The 22754-nt window shown below is 44.7% G+C and overlaps 2 protein-coding genes across 2 annotated transcripts in view; one reads left to right on the plus strand and one right to left on the minus strand.

Moving 5' to 3' along the window:
- The window catches only part of LOC122925098 (oocyte zinc finger protein XlCOF6-like), an 818943-nt gene that overhangs the window by 28429 nt on the left and 767760 nt on the right, over positions 1–22754 (minus strand). The gene's annotated exons all lie outside the window — the stretch shown is intronic.
- LOC122925132 (gastrula zinc finger protein XlCGF17.1-like) lies at positions 1333–9215 on the plus strand. Its single transcript, XM_044276661.1, has 2 exons — positions 1333–1515; positions 7434–9215. Exons 1-2 carry the CDS (start codon positions 1395–1397, stop codon positions 8402–8404), a joined length of 1092 nt encoding a protein of 363 aa, XP_044132596.1. The 5' UTR covers positions 1333–1394; the 3' UTR covers positions 8405–9215.

Here is a 22754-nt window from a genome sequence, read left to right on the forward strand (position 1 = left end):
CTCTTATATCACAGGGTAAGACCCGTCATGTGCAGTGTATACACGTGTGTGCAGTGACATGTAATGGAGGAGCACCAGCCTCTTATATCACAAGGTAAGAGACGTCATGTGCAGTGTGTACACGTGTGTGCAGTGACATGTAATGGAGGAGCACCAGCCTCTTATATCACAAGGTAAGACCTGTCATGTGCAGTGTATACACGTGTGTGCAGTGACATGTAATGGAGGAGCACCAGCCTCTTATATCACAGGGTAAGACCCGTCATGTGCAGTGTATACACGTGTGTGCAGTGACATGTAATGGAGGAGCACCAGCCTCTTATATCACAAGGTAAGAGACGTCATGTGCAGTGTGTACACGTGTGTGCAGTGACATGTAATGGAGGAGCACCAGCCTCTTATATCACAAGGTAAGACCCGTCATGTGCAGTGTATACACGTGTGTGCAGTGACATGTAGTGGAGGAGCACCAGCCTCTTATATCACAAGGTAAGAGCCGCCATGTGCAGTGTATACACGTGTGTGCAGTGACATGTAATGGAGGAGCACCAGCCTCTTATATCACAAGGTAAGAGCCGTCATGTGCAGTGTATACACGTGTGTGCAGTGACATGTAATGGAGGAGCACCAGCCTCTTATATCACAGGGTAAGACCCGTCATGTGCAGTGTATACACGTGTGTGCAGTGACATGTAATGGAGGAGCACCAGCCTCTTATATCACAGGGTAAGACCCGTCATGTGCAGTGTATACACGTGTGTGCAGTGACATGTAATGGAGGAGCACCAGCCTCTTATATCACAAGGTAAGAGACGTCATGTGCAGTGTGTACACGTGTGTGCAGTGACATGTAATGGAGGAGCACCAGCCTCTTATATCACAAGGTAAGACCTGTCATGTGCAGTGTATACACGTGTGTGCAGTGACATGTAATGGAGGAGCACCAGCCTCTTATATCACAAGGTAAGAGCCGCCATGTGCAGTGTATACACGTGTGTGCAGTGACATGTAATGGAGGAGCACCAGCCTCTTATATCACAAGGTAAGAGACGTCATGTGCAGTGTGTACACGTGTGTGCAGTCAAGGAGCTGAGAGAAGTGTCTGATCTATAGACAGATCTACAGGAGGCCATGTATTCAGTCACTGTGTGCTTGTGTCTCCACAGATGGATCCAGGAGGAGAAATCCACCAGAGAGATGTCCCCGTCCTCTGTATTCCCAGGACTGTCCAGAGGAGAAGGTCCCAGAGAACCCTCAGGTAGATGGAGCTGAGCCCTATACACATCTATATAGGGGGGTCCTGCAGTCATAGAGGGGTCATAGATTGTGGGGGTCTCTCATGTGGATCTGTTAGATTTCCCACCTGTCCGCTGTATTGTACTGAATTGTTACAGATGACAAATCAGGGGGAAGATCTGACTGATATTAAAGTGGAGGATGAAGAAGAGAAGATGATGGGTGATCCCCCATGTAAGAGTGAGGTGGAGGAGGACATTCCAGGAGATGTCACCACAGGTATGGAATCATGAATGGAGAAAGTGACTTTAGATTCTGTCCTTGGTGCCTTCAGGGCAGGAGGAGAATCTGATCTCCGGCTGCTGCTCTTTGATTGGAGATGTCCCCATCACATCATGAAGTGTTCCCCTTATCCAGCTGATGGTGATCTCTGATCGAATGAATGAATCAGGGCCCCGGTGAATCGGCCATACTGATATTTTTGTTTCCATTATGCCATTCACAATATGGGATAAATATTTTTATATTTGAATAATGAAAACGCCTGTACTATTGTTGTCTAGGGGTTTATAGAGGGTCGCTCACTAGATTTCACAATATAGGATGCATGTAGTATTAAATAGCTTTCTTAGACCTGATGAGGCTGCTGTGCTTACTGTGAAACTCCATGTCAGAATAGCTATATAATCCTTTTTAAACATTTTCCAATCTTCCATCAGAGAACAAGGATGCTGGACCAATCAGGCTCAGTTTCTGCGTCCCATACTTTCTGAGGGCAGGCTATTTAACCCCTTCATGACCCTGGGATTTTCCATTTTTGCGTTTTCGTTTTTCATTCCCCACTTTTCCATAGTGCTTACTTATTTATTTTTCCATTCACATAGCCTTATGAGGGCTTATTTTTTGCGGGACAAGTTGTACTTTCTAATGGCACCATTTATGGTTGCATACCATGTAGTAGGAAGCAGAAAAGAAAAATCCAAATGGGGTAGAATTTTTTTACACTGTACACTATGCGGTAAAATTGACCTGCTACCTTCATTCTCCAGGTCAGTACGGTTACAACGATACCACACTTGTATATTTTTTCTCGTGTTTTAATACTGAAAAAAACATGTAAACCTTTGAGAAAAAAAAATAGTTTTCTAACCATATTCTGACCCCTACAACTTTTTGTAGCTATGTGTACGGGGCTGTCTGAGGGCTCATTTTTTGCGGGACGATTTGTTCTTTTTAGTGATACCAATTTGAAGTGTGTGCGACTTTTTGATCACTTTTTATAAAAAAAATTATCGGGCAGTTGAAGTGACAAAAAAAATGGCAAATTGGATGTTCTTATTTTTTCCCCCGTTACGCCATTTGCCGTATGCCATTAATATTGTTATACTTTAATTGTATGGGCATTTTCGCACACGGTGATGCCCATGATGTATGTATTTTTTATTTTTTTTGTTAGGTACTTTTATTTTAAGGAAAGGGGGGTGATTTGAACTTTTTAGGTATATAAAAAAAAATATTTGTAAAAACTTTTTTTTACTTTTTAAGTCGCCTTGGGTGACAATAACTGGCAATCATTAGATTGCCCATTGTGTTCATTGATAGCTAAACAGCCATCATTGAACACTTAATTTGGAATATAACAATACAATGCTGCCACCTAGTGGACTGTATTGGTATATTCCTGAAATAGGCACCAAAGCCTGCTTGAGGCTTCAAGCTATTTCAGCAATGTAACAGGTTCCCCAATCTTGGTCGGGGAACGCTGTTACCGAAGCGGAAGCACGCGACTTCCGCTTCCGGACTGATCAGATGCTGTGGTCACATTTGACAATGGCATCTGAAGGGGAAAATGTATTCGATCAGCCTTATTTATTTCGTAAAATAGCAGAAACCCGGCGGCTTTGGTGCCCGCTGCACGTGCCAGTGGGCGCCATGTTTAGGGAATGGACTTCCGCCGTACATACCGTATTTTTTGCTTTATAAGACGCTCCCGATAAGACGCACCTAGGTTTTTGAGGCGGAAAATAAGAAAAAAATATTTTGAACCAAAAGGTGTGCTTTTGGTAAGTTTTGAACTATGAGGGATCTGTGGATGACGCACTGTTATGGGGGGATCTGTGGATGACGCACTGTTATGGGGGGATCTGTGGATGACGCACTGTTATGGGGGGGATCTGTGGATGACTCACTGTTATGGGGGGGATCTGTGGATGACTCACTGTTATGGGGGGGATCTGTGGATGACTCACTGTTATGGGGGGGATCTGTGGATGACTCACTGTTATGGAGAGATCTGTGGATGACGCACTGTTATGGGGGGATCTGTGGATGACGCACTGTTATGGGGGGATCTGTGGATTACACTGATGGGGGATCTGTGGATGACACTTATGTCATCCACAGATCCCCATAAGTGTCATCTAGAGATTCCCCATCAGATGCATCAGTGTGGAGGGAGGAGGCGGAGACACTCATGGCGGGGCCCGGTGCAGTGACTCTACTCTAATACACCGGGCCCTGCAGCTGTTAAGTACATTCAATCCGAATGGGTCCGCAATTACTGTACTGTACTTACTGTAGTACCTTATGTATAGCATTAAGATGGCGCAGACCGGCAGCTCCCTCGGTCATGCGCCGCCTGCCGCAGCTCCCTCCTCATGCACCGCCTGCCTGCTGCCTTATCTCACTTTATGAATGAACAGGCAGGCGGCGCATGAGGAGGGAGCTGCGGCAGGCGGCGCATGAGGAGGGAGCTGGGGCAGGTGGCGCATGACCGAGGGAGCTGCCGGTCTGCGCCGTATTAATGCTATACATATGGTACTACAGTAAGTACAGTACAGTAATTGTGGACCCATTCGGATTGAATGTACTTAACGGTTGCGGGGCCCGGTGTATTAGAGTAGAGTCACTGCACCGGGCCCCGCAATGAGTGGCCCCGCCTCCTCCCTCCACACTGATACTTCGCTGGCCGCGCTGTGCAGCATAGCGGCCAGTGAAGTATCCGCTTTATGAAACGCACGGCCATTTTCCCCCCACTTTTGGGGGGGGGGGGAGTGCATCTTAGGCGTCATGCACACTACCGTTGTGTGCATCTGTGGCCGTTGTGCCGTTTTCCGTTTTTTTTCGCGGACCCATTGACTTTCAATGGGTCCGTGGAAAAATCGGAAAATGCACCGTTTGGCAGCCGCATCCGTGATCCGTGTATCCTGTCCGTCAAAAAAATATGACCTGTCCTATTTTTTTGACGGACAACGGTTCACGGACCCATTCAAGTCAATGGGTCAGTGAAAGAACACGGATGCACACAAGATTGGCATCCGTGGCCGTGATCCGTGGCCGTAGGTTGCTTTCATACAGACGGATCCGAAGATCCGTCTGCATAAAAGCTTTTTCAGATCTAAGTTTTCACTTCGTGAAAACTCATATCCGACAGTATATTCTAACACAGAGGCGTTCCCATGGTGATGGGGACGCTTCTAGTTAGAATACACTACAAACTTTGTACAAGACTGCCCCCTGCTGCCTGGCAGCACCCGATCTCTTACAGGGGGATATGATAGCACAATTAACCCCTTCAGGTGCGGCACCTGAAGGGGTTAATTGTACTATCATATCCCCCTGTAAGAGATCAGGGCTGCCAGGCAGCAGGGGGCAGACCCCCCCCCCCTCCCCAGTTTGAATATCGTTGGTGGCACAGTGTGCGCCCCCCATCGGGCCCCCCTTCCTCCCTCTAGTGTAATAAATCGTTGGTGGCACAGTGTGCGCCCCCCATCGGGCCCCCCCTTCCTCCCTCTATTGTTATAAATCGTTGGTGGCACAGTGTGCGCCCCCCATCGGCCCCCCTCCCTCTATAGCAGTAACAACATTGGTGGCAGTGTGCGGCCTCCCATCTCCCCCCCCCGATCATTGGTGGCAGGCAGCGTAGTTCCGATCGGAGTCCCAGTTTAATCGCTGGGGCTCCGATCGGTAACCATGGCAACCAGGAAGCTACTGCAGCCCTGGTTGCCATGGTTACTTAGCAATAGTACAATAGTGGAAGATTCATACTTACCTGCTTGCTGCTGCGATGTCTGTGACCGGCCGGGAGCTCCTCCTACTGGTAAGTGACAGTTCTTTAGCAATGCGCCGCACAGACCTGTCACTTACCAGTAGGAGGAGCTCCCGGCCGGACACAGACATCGCAGCAGCAAGCAGGTAACTATGAATCTTATACTATTGTACTATTGCTAAGTAACCATGGCAACCAGGACTGCAGTAGCGTCCTGGTTGCCTATGGTTACCGATCGGAGCCCCAGCGATTAAACTGGGACTCCGATCAGGAACTCCGCTGCCACCAATGATGGGGGGGGGGGGGAGGAGATGGGAGGCCGCACACTGGCCACCAATGTTGTTACTGCTATAGAGGGAGGGGGGCCGATGGTGGGCGCACACTGTGCCACCAACGATTTATAACAATAGAGGGAGGAAGGGGGGGCGCACACTGTCCCACCAACGATTTATTACACTAGAGGGAGGACGGGGGGCCCGATGGGGGGCGCACACTGTGCCACCAACGATATTCAAACTGGGGAGGGGGGGGGGTCTGCCCCCTGCTGCCTGGCAGCCCTGATCTCTTACAGGGGGATATGATAGCACAATTAACCCCTTCAGGTGCCGCACCTGAAGGGGTTAATTGTGCTATCATATCCCCCTGTAAGAGATCGGGTGCTGCCAGGCAGCAGGGGGCAGTCTTGTACAAAGTTTGTAGTGTATTCTAACTATATTTTAACTTGAAGCGTCCCCATCACCATGGGAACGCCTCTGTGTTAGAATATACTGTCGGATCTGAGTTTCACGCTGTAGCTCATATCCGACAGTATATTCTAACATAGAGGCGTTCCCATGGTGATGGGGACGCTTCAAGTTTAAATATACCATCGGATTGGAGAAAACTCCAATCCGATGGTATAAAAGAACTCCAGACTTTACATTGAAAGTCAATGGGGACGGATCCGTTTGAAATGGCACCATATTGTGTCAAGGTCAAACGGATCCGTCCCCATTGACTTGCATTGTAATTCAGGACGGATCCGTTTGGCTCCGCACGGCCAGGCGGACAACAAAACAACTTTTTTTTCATGTCCGTGGATCCTCCAAAAATCAAGGAAGACCCACGGACGAAAAAACAGTCACGGATCACGGACCTACGGACCCCGTTTTTGCGGACCGTGAAAATAAACTGTCGTGTGCATGAGGCCTTAAAAAGCGAAAAATACGGTATATGTCTGTGATTAATATTCCCTTCTCACTAGCTAGTTGTGTGTTTGTTTCTCTGGATCACTGACCTTTTGCCTGTTTCTTTGACTTTGCCTCTGTGTACAGATTTTTGCCTCTGACATGACCTGGAATTTGACTCTGTCTGCTATTTGACCTTGCTTGATATTGAACATTGTCTCGTGTTTGGCTAGCTGTGACCTCGACTTTGCCTGGTGACTTTGTCTCTGACTTTATCCAGTCTTGGCTTTGCCTGTCTCTTTTTCTCCTCTTCCTGTCTGACTACTCTTTACCCATTTTGGTTTAGTCATCTGCACTTAGTCAAGTTAGGAACTGCCTTCAAGTTGTGGCCTACTATTTCGGGTGGATCGTGCAAGTAGGTAGGGACAGTGGTGCGGGTGGAGTACAGGGCTGCACTTTTCCCTACCCTTTCATGACACCTGTGTTTACTAGCTAAACTCAGTCTCCATCCACCTAAAGCTTAGTTGACAAGCTCCTTTCAGTGCACCTCCTCCCTCGTTGTTGCTGTCTCGCACATGCTTCAGTACAGGCTGCAGTAAAAGAAAGCTGAAGATGGAATTAGAATCTGTAATTCCACACTGAAACTGCTGCTGGAAGATGGAAGATCTCTCACTGCAGAGCCAGGGAGACTACAGCTTGCACTGAGAGTGTGTGAGGTTTCAGCAGCAGCAGGGGATCAGCTCGGACAATTAAGCTCTAGTTGGGCATTATGGCATGGATTTTTCTAATGAATCCATCTTCATCATATTTAAAATATCTATTTGATTATGAATGCAGTTTGCGTTCAGGAATGCGGTGACAGATCCTCAGTAGATTTGTTGTATTAATATGATGCTTACTTGGCTTTGAAGGTCAAAATGTGTTGATAGGAGGCAGGATGTCAATTGAAAAAAAATCACAATTTCTAATTTTTATCTTCACAGAGAATCCCAATAAGAATTCTGAGGATGTCATAGTATCACTAAATTATAATGTAGAAGATAAAGATATCACGCCACGCTCTTCGGGAGGAAACGTCATTACTCTTCAGTTATTTCCAGTACTTCACAGCACATATCTGTTATATAATTCCTCTAATCATGAGGAATCTTCTCCTAACCAATCAAAAATTATCACAAGTGCTGGCCAGAAAGGGGGTAAATGGTTTCAGCGTGGTAAAGAGTTGACAAAAAGCTCAGGTCTTTCTACACACAGAAGGACTCACACAAAGAGGAAGCCATACTCCTGTTCAGAATGTGGTAGGTGCTTTACAGATAAATCCCATCTTGCTACACATGAGAAAATTCACACAGGGGAGAAACCATATTCATGTCCAGAATGTGGGAAATGTTTTACAGATAAATCAACTCTTGTTAGACATGAGAAAATCCACAAAGGAGAGAAGCCATATTCATGTTCAGAATGTGGGAAATGTTTTACACAGAAATCAAATCTTGTTACACATCAGAGAAGTCACACAGGAGTAAAACCGTATTCATGTTCAGAATGTAGAAAATGTTTTGCCCAGAAATCAACTTTAGTTAGACATAAGAGAAGTCACACAGGGGAGAAACCATATTCATGTTCAGAATGTGGGAAATGTTTTGCACATAAATCACATCTTGTTACACATGAGAGAATTCACACAGGAGAGAAGCCGTATTCATGTTTAGAATGTGGAAAATGTTTTACAACAAAATCAGGTCTTGTTTTACACGAGAGAAGTCACACAGGAGAGAAGCCATATTCATGTTCAGAATGTGGGAAATGTTTTATACAGAAATCATATCTTGTTACACATGAGAGAAGTCACAAACGAGAGAAACCATATGCATGTTCAGAATGTGGGAAATGTTTTGCACATAAATCAAATCTTGTTACACATGAAGGACTTCACACAGGAGTGAAGCCATAGTCCTGTTCAGAATGTGAGAAATGTTTTATGCAGAAAGGATATCTTGTTAAACATGACAGAATTTACACAAGAGAGAAGCCATATTCATGTTCAGAATGTCAGAAATGTTTTACAGAGAAATCAAATGTTACACATGAGTGAATTCACACAAGAGAGAGAACCTGTAATGCTGAATTGCTATCTGGCAACACACGTGTGCAAGCATTAGTACGGATCTGGCAGTCTGTTCTCCTGCCAGAACAGACTGTCGGACAAACCTAACACTAATGTTAAAGTAGCCTTACAAAGTTGGAGCAATATGGCAACATGAGTCGCTCCACAGCAAGTCTCAGAATAGTCGAGCAACTTGTCTGCTACTTGCTGTCGTGCAGCTTTTTTAGTTGTTATTTTCTTTTGATGGAATTATCATGGCTCTATCAATGTAATGCTCAGAAGAAAAGGGCCTTGTTTACTTACAGAGCAGTGAAGATGAACTGTCCCCATGAACCTTGTTTCTTATCACTGTATTCACACCTCCACCCACACTGCAGGAGAATCCAGAGTGACATGGGGGAGAAGTAACGACGCTCCATGTAATAGTTTTATAACATATGTGGACATTAATATTTCGTCTTCATACAAACAGTATTTACAGATAAAATTAAATCTTCTATTTGCTCCACGACAGCGTCACCATTGTCACTGACAGACATTGTCTTCTTGGCTCATATTATTCTTTCTCCTAGCGCTGTGACATTCATTGCTCTTACAGACTCCTGTGCGGAGACAGTGATATTGGTGGCATGATGACTACAGTACAGACCAAAAGTTTGGACACACCTTCTCATTCTAAGAGTTTTCTTTATTTTTATGACTATGAAAATTGTAGCTTCACACGGAAGGCATCAAAACTATGAATTAACACATGTGGAATTATATACATAACAAAAAAGTGTGAAACAACTGAAAATATGTAATATTCTAGGTTCTTCAAAGTACCCACCTTTTGCTTTGATTACTGCTTTGCACACTCTTGGCATTCTCTTGATGAGCTTCAAGAGGTAGTCATCTGAAATGGTCTTCCAACAGTCTTGAAGGAGTTTCCAGAGATGCTTAGCACTTGTTGGCCCTTTTGCCTTCACTCTGCGGTCCAGCTCACCCTAAACCATCTCGATTGGGTTCAGGTCCGGTGACTGTGGAGGCCAGGTCATCTGGCGCAGCACCCCGTCACTCTCCTTCATGGTCAAATAGCCCTTACACAGCCTGGAGGTGTGTTTGGGGTCATTGTCCTGTTGAAAAATAAATAATGGTCCAACTAAACGCAAACCGGATGGAATAGCATGCCGCTGCAAGATGCTGTGGTAGCCATGCTGGTTCAGTATGCCTTCAATTTTGAATAAATCCCCAACAGTGTCACCAGCAAAGCACCCCCACACCATCACACCTCCTCCTCCATGCTTCATGGAGCAAAGACACGGTGGTTGGAACCAAAGATCTCAAATTTGGACTCATCAGACCAAAGCACAGATTTCCACTGGTCTAATGTCCATTTCTTGTGTTCTTTAGCCCAAACAAGTCTCTTCTGCTTGTTGCCTGTCCTTAGCAGTGGTTTCCTAGCAGATATTCTACCATGAAGGCCTGATTCACACAGTTTCCTCTTAACAGTTGTTCTAGAGATGTGTCTGCTGCTAGAACTCTGTGTGGCATTGACCTGGTCTCTAATCTGAGCTGCTGTTAACCTACGATTTCTGAGGCTGGTGACTCGGATGAACTTATCCCCTGCAGCATAGGTGACTCTTGGTCTTCCTTTCCTGGGGCGGTCCGCATGTGAGCCAGTTTCTTTGTAGCGCTTGATGGTTTTTGTGACTGCACTTGGGGACACTTTCAAAGTTTTCCCAATTTTTCGGACTGACTGACCTTTATTTCTTAAAGTAATGATGGCCACTCGTTTTTCTTCACTTAGCTGCTTTTTTCTTGCCATAATACAAATTCTAACAGTCTATTCAGTAGGACTATCAGCTGTGTATCCACCTGACTTCTCCACAACGCAACTGATGGTCCCAACCCCATTTATAAGGCAAGAAATCCCACTTATTAAACCTGACAGGGCACACTTGTGAAGTGAAAACCATTTCAGGTGACTACCTCTTGAAGCTCATCAAGAGAATGCCAAGCGTGTGCAAAGCAGTAATCAAAGCAAAAGGTGGCTACTTTGAAGAACCTAGAATATGACATATTTTCAGTTGTTTCACACTTTTTTGTTATGTATATAATTCCACATGTGTTAATTCATAGTTTTGATGCCTTCGGTGTGAATCTACAATTTTCATAGTCATGAAAATAAAGAAAACTCTTTGAATGAGAAGGTGTGTCCAAACTTTTGGTCTGTACTGTATATCATTAATTAATCTGACCGGGTGATCTGTGATAATTAACCTCATAAGTACATTCCTGCGGTTTAATGGTAAACCTATCTAGATACTGGGGCACATTTGGGCTCTCCTTGTCGAATAGTGAATACACTTCCTGCATTATTTCATTTGTAACAAGCATTTTTATAATTGTTTTTCCTGTACATTTTATAATATTTTCTCTATATAACATCAAACCCCGTCTGTGGGGAATAATAAAACTGTAACAAAAATGATATATATTATATAATTGCACAAGTACAACATAATATACAGTAAAGCCAAACAACATATCGCTGGGTGATTCACAGGTTTATTTCAGGTTGTATATTTGAATATGAAAGCTTCATTGATGCCACATGACGACTTCTAGGAAACATCTGATGAATCCGAGGAAGATTTATAGGGGGACATTTATCATTTGCGGTACCTTTTGTGTCATTTTAAAATCTGGTTTTTGTGTCTGGGCCAAATTTCTGAAATGGTGCACCTTAATAATATATTTGGCATGATGGCAATGTGGTTTACACCTAAATGTTTAAAAGTACACTAATTTACTCCTCTTAATGTAATTCCTAGTGTGGAGTATATAACTCAGAAGCTGAAGGCATGGGTGACACTTCCACTGTCGTTGATAGGATGATAATATTACCTGAGCTTTTCTATTTCTATAGGGCAGCCCCAGTGATTCTTCAGAAATCCCACTTTGTGGCTATTGATAGACTACTTACCCCATTTCTCTGGCCTAACACCCAACCCAGAATTGCTAGCCATACGCTGAAAGCGCATTATGTTAGGGAAGGTCTGGCCATGCCCAATTTATATAGATAATACCAGGCTGTCCAACTAACGTATGCACGTTGGTGGATCCGGGCAGATGCCAATAACCCAGCAATTGTGCTAGAGGCGGCACTCTTGAGATTATATGAAGCCTTGACAAATTTCCTGTATCGAGCAGGCAACCCAGTCAAGTGTCTCACGTCCAATATGTCAGCAGTGATCAATTTGTGGAAGGGGAATACTCTGACAGGTGAGACGGTAATGGGCAGTGGAGGTTGGTCCCCGGTGCTCCCTTTGTGGCCAAACCCTAAACTGCCTGTTTTGTTTAACCTGACTGACTTTTGGCGACAACACAGCATTAAGTATGTTCAGGGGCGGATTAAGTGCATGATAGGCCCGAGGCTGTCTACCCAACTCGGGCTCCTCCCTCCTTCGTGAGCGCCACAGTCTCTTCCTAGGCCATATGACGTCACATTCATCGTTCACGTTGTCTAGGTGCAGCTCTGTCCCATCTGATTGGGGCTGAGCTGCAATACCAGGGAGAGTGCTATCAAATGGACAGCACTGTGCTTGGTAAGGAGCAAAGAGGCTGCGGCGCTCACTAGGACATCGCGGTCTCCTGAAACAGCGGATTGGCGGGGGTGCCAGAAGTCTGGCCCCCACCATCTCATAACTCTGTGAGTACAGATGCCATAGATGTTCCCTGCAGTCCTATGTAACACCCCACATAACACAGTGAATTATTGTGTTATGTGGGGTGCTATATAGGACTGCAGGGAACATCTACTACCTTATCTGTACACAGAAAGTTATCACTGATATCTGGTATGTTATAAATTTGTCGAATTTAAAATACATATTATAATAAAAAAAGACTTGGAGGAGAATAGAGCACCACATACCTCTTACATCCAGGGTCATCTCCTGTCATGTAGACCTTCTCTTTCCTCTTCTCCTGCATCTGACCCAGACCACCATGACTAATTTTTTCAGCCGCATCTCGTCTCTACAGAGTTTGTTACACAGACACGTTAGATTTCTAAATTTTTCCATCAACCCCCCCCATCCTGGTGTCCCAACAATGTCATCCTGCTGCCACCCCAATACTGTGCCCACCGTGCTCCCCAATGTCCCAGGTACTATACTGCTGAAAAAATAGTGACCCCAGTAGACATAATGCGGTCATTTATCAAACTGGTGTAAAGTTAGGAGAAGAAGTTCCAGCATCCAGGATAAAAAACATGTTTCGAACCAGACAGGTTCTTACTAATAACCTCAGGTGTGGCTTGGCTTTCAGGGTAAAATAGCCCAAATCCTTCAATAGAACGCAAAAAGGGGAGGGGTAAGTGAATGGGAGGACAAGGCTTCACCCTTAGAAAGCCAAACCACCCAACCACCATTTGAGAAATACATCATTTTACACCCAAATGTGTTATCTTAAAAAGTAAACTGCAGGAGCAAAAGGTTGCAGTAATCTACATGGATGCAATAGAAAAAACTATGTAAATAGTCAATGCTAAAAATGAGCTGACAAACTCCATATAAATCTCATACATCAATTATAGAAAAACCGCACAGTGTGAACATACCCTCTGCATCCCCATGCAGAAAACCCTTAAAAACGCAGCAAAATGCTAACAAATGATGATTTAAAAGACTTTGCATTATCGATCTGCAAAAACAGGAAGAAAAAGACAATCTGGAAACAACAACAAAAAAAAAAAGGGGTAGAGGGGTGGAAAATGTTATATATGTATGTATAACTAGAAGACATACCAGCATTATTGATTCTACTCTGAAATATTCAGTTCAATGCTGATACAAATACATGAGCTCTTTTCTAAGATTGAGTCCCATAGGATACCGTGTATTCAACTTAAAAATCCAATATGCCTCCCGCAGGAGGATTTTATGTTTGATATCTCCTCCCCGTGGCGGGATGACCACTTTTTCAAAGGCATTTGTACGGAGACTATTCTTCTGGAGCTGCGATGTGTCTGCCATACCGGACAACAATCCATATTTCCTGAGGTTCACCCACCATATGGATGTGTGTACAATATTCTTTTTGGATTTGAAGCTCACTTATTTTAACAATATTTGTCTTTATTTGGTGTAAAGTTAAACTGGCAGCCAATCAGATTCCACCTTTCATTTTCCAGTACTCCGACTACAGTCTTTCCCGCTCTAGACTAGATGGTGAGGGTCAGTAAAACGTGGCTGATTTGAGCAGAGATCAGAGAGTACTCCAAGAAAACTATACCCTGCTAAGCTACCCCCACCTCTAGCCAACTACAAGATAACAGGGCCAATTGCAAATGAGCCCCCCTCCATTAACAAAAGAAATGCGTACAGGAGATTCTTATTAATACTCTTAACAAGAGAAAAATAAAAGTTCTGTATTATTTTTCGTTAAGGTACACTCAGATCAGTATAAGTTTAAACTGTCGAGACCACTGAGTAATTAGAGAGTTGGTTGGGTGCGACCACCTATCTCACATTGTGTCTTACTTTCATTTTCCAAAGAAGCTGTGAAATATGAAAGGTGAGATCTGATTGGCTGCTATGGGCAACTAAGCCAGTTCTATTTTACACCGGTTTGATAAACTATCCCAAAGATCCCTATAGTGTCTACAGCAATTATAATGTCCCCTAGAGTAATATTAACATCCTATATTGTGCTCCAGGTAATAATGCCTGAATAGTGTCCCCAGAAATAATGTCCCCTAATATGTCCCTGTAATAGTAATTTCCCCCACACTGCCCCAAATAGTAATTTCCCCAACACTGCCCTATATAGTAATTTCCCCCACACTGCCCCATACAGTAATTTCCCCCACACTGCCCCAAATAGTAATTTACCCCACACTGCCCCATACAGTAATTTCCCCCACACTGCCCCAAATAGTAATTTCCCCAACACTGCCCCCATATAGTAATTTCCCCCACACTGCCCCCATATACTAATTTCCCCCACACTGCCCACATATAGTAATTTCCCCCACACTGCCCCAAATAGTAATTTCCCCAACACTGCCCCATATAGTAATTTCCCCCACACTGCCCCCATATACTAATTTCCCCCACACTGCCCCATATAGTAATTTCCCCCACACTGCCCTATATAGTAATTTCCCCCACACTGCCCCAAATAGTAATTTCCCCAACACTGCCCCATATAGTAATTTCCCCCACACTGCCCTATATAGTAATTTCCCCCACACTGCCCCAAATAGTAATTTCCCCCACACTGCTCCATATAGTAATTTCCCCCCACACTGCCCCCATATATTAATTTACCCCACACTGCTCCATATAGTAATTTCCACCACACTGCCCCATATAGTAATTTCCCCCACACTGCCCCCATATATTAATTTACCCCACACTGCTCCATATAGTAATTTCCACCACACTGCCCCATATAGTAATTTCCCCCACACTGCCCCATATAGTAATTTCCCCCACACTGCCCCAAATAGTAATTTCCCCCACACTGCTCCATATAGTAATTTCCACCACACTGCCCCATATAGTAATTTACCCCACACTGCTCCATATAGTAATTTCCACCACACTGCCCCATATAGTAATTTACCCCACACTGCCCCATATATTAATTTTCCCCACACTGCCCCATATAGTAATTTCCCCAACACTGCCCTATATAGTAATTTCCCCAACACTGCCCTATATAGTAATTTCCCCCACACTGCCCCATATAGTAATTTACCCCACACTGCCCATATAGTAATTTCCCCCACACTGCCCCCATATAGTAATTTACCCCACACTGCCCCATATATAAATTTTCCCCACACTGCCCCATATAGTAATTTACCCCACACTGCCCCATATAGTAATTTCCACCACACTGCCCCATATAGTAATTTACCCCACACTGCCCCCATATAATAATTTACCCCACACTGCCCCCACATATTCATTTTCCCCACACTGCCCCATATAGTAATTTCCACCACACTGCCCCATATAGTAATTTCCACCACACTGCCCCATATAGTAATTTCCACCACACTGCCCCCATATAGTAATTTCCACCACACTGCCCCATATAGTAATTTCCACCACACTGCCCCATATAGTAATTTCCCCAACACTGCCCTATATAGTAATTTCCAGTTCGGCCTGCCCCATGACAGGCCGAACTGGATGGACAAATGTCTTTTTTCGGCCTTATGTACGATGTTATGTACTATGTTACACTGCCCTAATATAGTAATTTACCCCACACTGCCCCATATAGTAATTTCCACCACACTGCCCCATATATTAATTTTCCCCACACTGCCCCATATAGTAATTTCCCCCACACTGCCCCATATAGTAATTTCCCCCACACTGCCCCATATAGTAATTTCCACCACACTGCCCCATATAGTAATTTCCACCACACTGCCCCATATAGTAATTAACCCCACACTGCCCCATATAGTAATTTACCCCACACTGCCCCCATATAGTAATTTACCCCACACTACCCCCATATAGCAATTTTCCCCACACTGACCCATATATTAATTTTCCCCACACTGACCCATATAGTAATTTCTACCACACTGCCCCATATAGTAATTTACCCTACACTGCCCTATATAGTAATTTCCCCCACACTGCCCCATATAGTAATTTCCCCCACACTGCCCCATATAGTAATTTCCCCCACACTGCCCCATATAGTAATTTCCCCCACACTGCTCCATATAGTAATTTCCCCCACACTGCCCCAAATAGTAATTTCCCCCACACTGCTCCATATAGTAATTTCCACCACACTGCCCCATATAGTAATTTACCCCACACTGCTCCATATAGTAATTTCCCCCACACTGCCCCATATAGTAATTTACCCCACACTGCCCCATATATTAATTTTCCCCACACTGCCCCATATAGTAATTTCCCCAACACTGCCCTATATAGTAATTTCCCCAACACTGCCCTATATAGTAATTTCCCCCACACTGCCCCATATAGTAATTTACCCCACACTGCCCATATAGTAATTTCCCCCACACTGCCCCCATATAGTAATTTACCCCACACTGCCCCATATATAAATTTTCCCCACACTGCCCCATATAGTAATTTACCCCACACTGCCCCATATAGTAATTTCCACCACACTGCCCCATATAGTAATTTACCCCACACTGCCCCCATATAATAATTTACCCCACACTGCCCCCACATATTCATTTTCCCCACACTGCCCCATATAGTAATTTCCACCACACTGCCCCCATATAGTAATTTCCACCACACTGCCCCCATATAGTAATTTCCACCACACTGCCCCCATATAGTAATTTCCACCACACTGCCCCATATAGTAATTTCCACCACACTGCCCCATATAGTAATTTCCACCACACTGCCCCATATAGTAATTTCCCCAACACTGCCCTATATAGTAATTTCCAGTTCGGCCTGCCCCATGACAGGCCGAACTGGATGGACAAATGTCTTTTTTCGGCCTTATGTACGATGTTATGTACTATGTTACACTGCCCTAATATAGTAATTTACCCCACACTGCCCCATATAGTAATTTCCACCACACTGCCCCATATATTAATTTTCCCCACACTGCCCCATATAGTAATTTCCCCCACACTGCCCCATATAGTAATTTCCCCCACACTGCCCCATATAGTAATTTCCACCACACTGCCCCATATAGTAATTTCCACCACACTGCCCCATATAGTAATTAACCCCACACTGCCCTATATAGTAATTTACCCCACACTGCCCCCATATAGTAATTTACCCCACACTACCCCCATATAGCAATTTTCCCCACACTGACCCATATATTAATTTTCCCCACACTGACCCATATAGTAATTTCTACCACACTGCCCCATATAGTAATTTACCCTACACTGCCCTATATAGTAATTTCCCCCACACTGCCCCATATAGTAATTTCCCCCACACTGCCCCATATAGTAATTTCCCCCACACTGCCCCATATAGTAATTTCCCCCACACTGCCCCCATATAGTAATTTCCACCACACTGCCCCATATAGTAATTTACCCTTAACACTGATAAATGTAAAGTTATGCACATGGGAAGGAAAAATGCAAGTCACCCGTACATACTAAATGGTAAAACACTGGGTAACACTGACATGGAAAAGGATCTAGGAATTTTAATAAACAGCAAACTAAGCTGCAAAAACCAGTGTCAGGCAGCTGCTGCTAAGGCAATAAGATAATGGGTTGCATCAGAAGGGGCATAGATTCCCGTGATAAGAACATAGTCCTACCACTTTACAAATCGCTAGTCAGACCACACATGGAGTACTGTGTACAGTTCTGGGCTCCTGTGAACAAGGCAGACATAGCAGAGCTGGAGAGGGTCCAGAGGAGGGCAACTAAAGTAATAACTGGAATGGGGCAACTACAGTACCCTGAAAGATTATCAAAATTAGGGTTATTCACTTTAGAAAAAAGACGACTGAGGGGAGATCTAATTACTATGTATAAATATATCAGGGGTCAGTACAGAGATCTCTCCCATCATCTATTTATCCCCAGGACTGTGACTGTGACGAGGGGACATCCTCTGCGTCTGGAGGAAAGAAGGTTTGTACACAAACATAGAAGAGGATTCTTTACGGTAAGAGCAATGAGACTATGGAGCTCTCTGCCTGAGGAGGTGGTGAGTACAATAAAGGAATTCAGGAGGGGCCTGGATGTATTTCTGGAGCGTAATAATATTACAGGCTATAGCTACTAGAGAGGGGTCGTTGATCCAGGGAGTTATTCTGATGCCTGATTGGAGTCGGGAAGGAAGTTTATGTTCCCCTAAAGTGGAGAAAATTGGCTTCTACCTCACAGGGTTTTTTTTTGCCTTCCTCTGGATCAACTTGCAGGAGAACAGGCCGAACTGGATGGACAGAGGGCTTTTTTCGGCCTTATGTACTATGTTACTATGTTACCCCACACTGCCCCATATAGTAATTTCCACCACACTGCCCCATATAGTAATTTCCCACACACTGCCCCATATATTAATTTCCCCCACACTGCCCCACATAGTAATTTCCCCCACACTGCCCCATATAGTAATTTCCCAGACACTGCCCCAAATAGTAATTTACCCCACACTGCCCCATATAGTAATTTTCCCCACACTGCCCCATATAGTAATTTCCCCCACACTGCCCCATATAGTAATTTCCCCCACACTGCCCCATATAGTAATTTCCCCCACACTGCCCCAAATAGTAATTTTCCCCACACTACCCCCATATAGTAATTTCCCCCACACTGCCCCATATAGTAATTTCCCCAACACTGCCCTATATAGTAATTTCCAGTTCGGCCTGCCCCATGACAGGCCGAACTGGATGGACAAATGTCTTTTTTCGGCCTTATGTACTATGTTATGTACTATGTTACACTGCCCTAATATAGTAATTTACCCCACACTGCCCCATATAGTAATTTCCACCACACTGCCCCATATATTAATTTTCCCCACACTGCCCCATATAGTAATTTCCCCCACACTGCCCCCATATAGCAATTTCCCCCACACTGCCCCATATAGTAATTTCCACCACACTGCCCCATATAGTAATTAACCCCACACTGCCCTATATAGTAATTTACCCCACACTGCCCCCATATAGTAATTTACCCCACACTATCCCCATATAGCAATTTTCCCCACACTGACCCATATATTAATTTTCCCCACACTGCCCCATATAGTAATTTCTACCACACTGCCCCATATAGTAATTTCCCCCACACTGCCCCATATAGTAATTTCCCCCACACTGCCCCATATAGTAATTTCCCCCACACTGCCCCATATAGTAATTTCCCCCACACTGCCCCCATATAGTAATTTCCACCACACTGCCCCATATAGTAATTTACCCTTAACACTGATAAATGTAAAGTTATGCACATGGGAAGGAAAAATGCAAGTCACCCGTACATACTAAATGGTAAAACACTGGGTAACACTGACATGGAAAAGGATCTAGGAATTTTAATAAACAGCAAACTAAGCTGCAAAAACCAGTGTCAGGCAGCTGCTGCTAAGGCCAACAAGATAATGGGTTGCATCAGAAGGGGCATAGATTCCCGTGATAAGAACATAGTCCTACCACTTTACAAATCGCTAGTCAGACCACACATGGAGTACTGTGTACAGTTCTGGGCTCCTGTAAACAAGGCAGACATAGCAGAGCTGGAGAGGGTCCAGAGGAGGGCAACTAAAGTAATAACTGGAATGGGGCAACTACAGTACCCTGAAAGATTATCAAAATTAGGGTTATTCACTTTAGAAAAAAGACGACTGAGGGGAGATCTAATTACTATGTATAAATATATCAGGGGTCAGTACAGAGATCTCTCCCTTCATCTATTTATCCCCAGGACTGTGACTGTGACGAGGGGACATCCTCTGCGTCTGGAGGAAAGAAGGTTTGTACACAAACATAGAAGAGGATTCTTTACGGTAAGAGCAGTGAGACTATGGAGCTCTCTGCCTGAGGAGGTGGTGATGGGGAGTACAATAAAGGAATTCAGGAGGGGCCTGGATGTATTTCTGGAGCGTAATAATATTACAGGCTATAGCTACTAGAGAGGGGTCGCTGATCCAGGGAGTTATTCTGATGCCTGATTGGAGTCGGGAAGGAAGTTTATGTTCCCCTAAAGTGGAGAAAATTGGCTTCTACCTCACAGGGTTTTTTTTTGCCTTCCTCTGGATCAACTTGCAGGATGACAGGCCGAACTGGATGGACAAATGTCTTTTTTCAGCCTTATGTACTATGTTACTATGTTACCCCACACTGCCCCATATAGTAATTTCCACCACACTGCCCCATATAGTAATTTCCCACACACTGCCCCCATATATTAATTTACCCCACACTGCCCCCATATATTAATTTACCCCACACTGCCCCATATAGTAATTTCCCCCACACTGCCCCAAATAGTAATTTACCCCACACTGCCCCAAATAGTAATTTTCCCCACACTACCCCCATATAGTAATTTCCCCCACACTGCCCCATATAGTAATTTCCACCACACTGCCCCATATAGTAATTTACCCCACACTGCCCCCATATAGTAATTTACCCCACACTGCCCCCATATAGTAATTTACCCCACACTGCCCCATATAGCAATTTACCCCACACTGCCCCATATAGTAATTTCCCCCACACTGCCCCAAATAGTAATTTCCCCAACACTGCCCTATATAGTAATTTCCACCACACTGCCCCATATAGTAATTTACCCCACACTGCCCCATATAGTAATTTCCCCCACACTGCCCCCATATAGTAATTTACCCCACACTGCCCCATATAGTAATTTACCCCACACTGCCCCATATAGCAATTTCCCCCACACTGCCCCATATAGTAATTTCCCCCACACTGCCCCATATAGTAATTTCCCCCACACTGCCCCCATATAGTAATTTCCCCCACACTGCCCCATATAGTAATTTACCCCACACTGCCCCATATAGTAATTTACCCCACACTGCCCCCATATAGTAATTTACCCCACACTGCCCCATATAGTAATTTACCCCACACTGCCCCATATAGTAATTTCCACCACACTGCCCCATATAGTAATTTCCACCACACTGCCCCATATAGTAATTTACCCCACACTGCCCCATATAGTAATTTCCCCCACACTGCCCCATATAGTAATTTCCCCCACACTGCCCCATATAGTAATTTCCCCAACACTGCCCTATATAGTAATTTCCCCCACACTGCCCCATATAGTAATTTCCCCCACACTGCCCCATATAGTAATTTCCCCCACACTGCCCCATATAGTAATTTCCCCCACACTGCCCCATATAGTAATTTCCCCCACACTGCCCCATATAGTAATTTCCCCCAGACTGCCCCCATATAGTAATTTACCCCACACTGCCCCATATAGTAATTTCCCCCCACACTGCCCCATATAGTAATTTCCCCCACACTGCCCCATATAGTAATTTCCCCCACACTGCCCCATATAGTAATTTCCCCCACACTGCCCCATATAGTAATTTCCCCACACTGCCCCCATATAGTAATTTACCCCACACTGCCCCATATAGTAATTTCCCCCACACTGCCCCATATATTAATTTCCCCAACACACTGCCCCATATAGTAATTTCCCCCATATAGTAATTTCCCCCACACTGCCCCCATTAGGTAATTTTCCCCATTAAGTAATTTGCCCCCACACTGCCCCCATTAATTAATTTGCTCCACACTGCCCCCATTAAGTAATTTGCATCATGTAATCATTTGCCCCCACTGTCCCTGCAGTAACATGACCTCCTCTGCCCCCCCCCCCCCCCCAAAGTTGGCACAGCACACACAAAAAAAATAAAGCCTAATACTTACCTGCGTTCATGATGGTGAGGCAGGCACGCGTACATCAAAGCCCTGTGGCATGTGATGGTGAGGCAGGCACGTGATGACATCATCAAGCACGCCTGTGCCTGGCTTTTACTTCCACATAGGCCTCAGGCCTACTAGGCCTGAAACCTATGGTGGTGATAGGCCGCGGGGCAGGGAACTATGTGCTCCCGTGCCCTGCCGCAGTAAGTGGGCGTTCGGGTCGGCGTTGCGCCTCCCAGTGAAGCCGGGCCTGGTGCTGCCGTCCCTATTATAATCCGCCACTGAGTATGTTACCCAGTTATATCTTATTGATAATTTTAAGACCTTCATGGCCTTAAAGGGAGAATTGCAGTTCCCCCAGTCCAGCCTTTTAGGTACTTCCAGCTCAGACACGCCTGTGCAGAGCAATTTGGAAGAGACCGAATCAAGCTGGAATATAGAGAGAATGAAAAAATTGCAAGACATAGAAATCTGTGCAAGACGGTGTCTTCCTTTTATTTGGTCCTTTTGTCACAGCTTTCTTCACCACTGTCCAGATCTCTCGTAAAATGGAAGGCAGATAATTTTGGAATTGGAAGATAGACATGAGAAGGAGGTAATGTATAACTGGAGGACTACAGTTATTAGTGCTAGGGATCAGTTGGTTCCATCTGATATATTTAACTCTGGTTAGACTGGAGCATATGCACAAACCATGTCTGCGGCTCTAGTGACTGACTGGGGTGAGAAGGCCTCAATCAGTTGCTGCAGCTCA

Source organism: Bufo gargarizans, chromosome 1, assembly GCF_014858855.1.
Source record: "Bufo gargarizans isolate SCDJY-AF-19 chromosome 1, ASM1485885v1, whole genome shotgun sequence".
Classification (NCBI taxonomy): Eukaryota; Metazoa; Chordata; class Amphibia; order Anura; family Bufonidae; genus Bufo; species Bufo gargarizans.

What these genes read in the sequence shown, in the direction of transcription:
- LOC122925132 (XM_044276661.1), top strand. Translation starts at nt 1,395, where the DNA reads ATGACAAATCAGGGGGAAGATCTGACTGATATTAAAGTGGAGGATGAA. An exon ending in TCCAGGAGATGTCACCACAG is followed by an intron (nt 1,516 to 7,433) that starts GTATGGAATCAT and finishes TTATCTTCACAG; the next exon opens with AGAATCCCAATAAGAATTCT.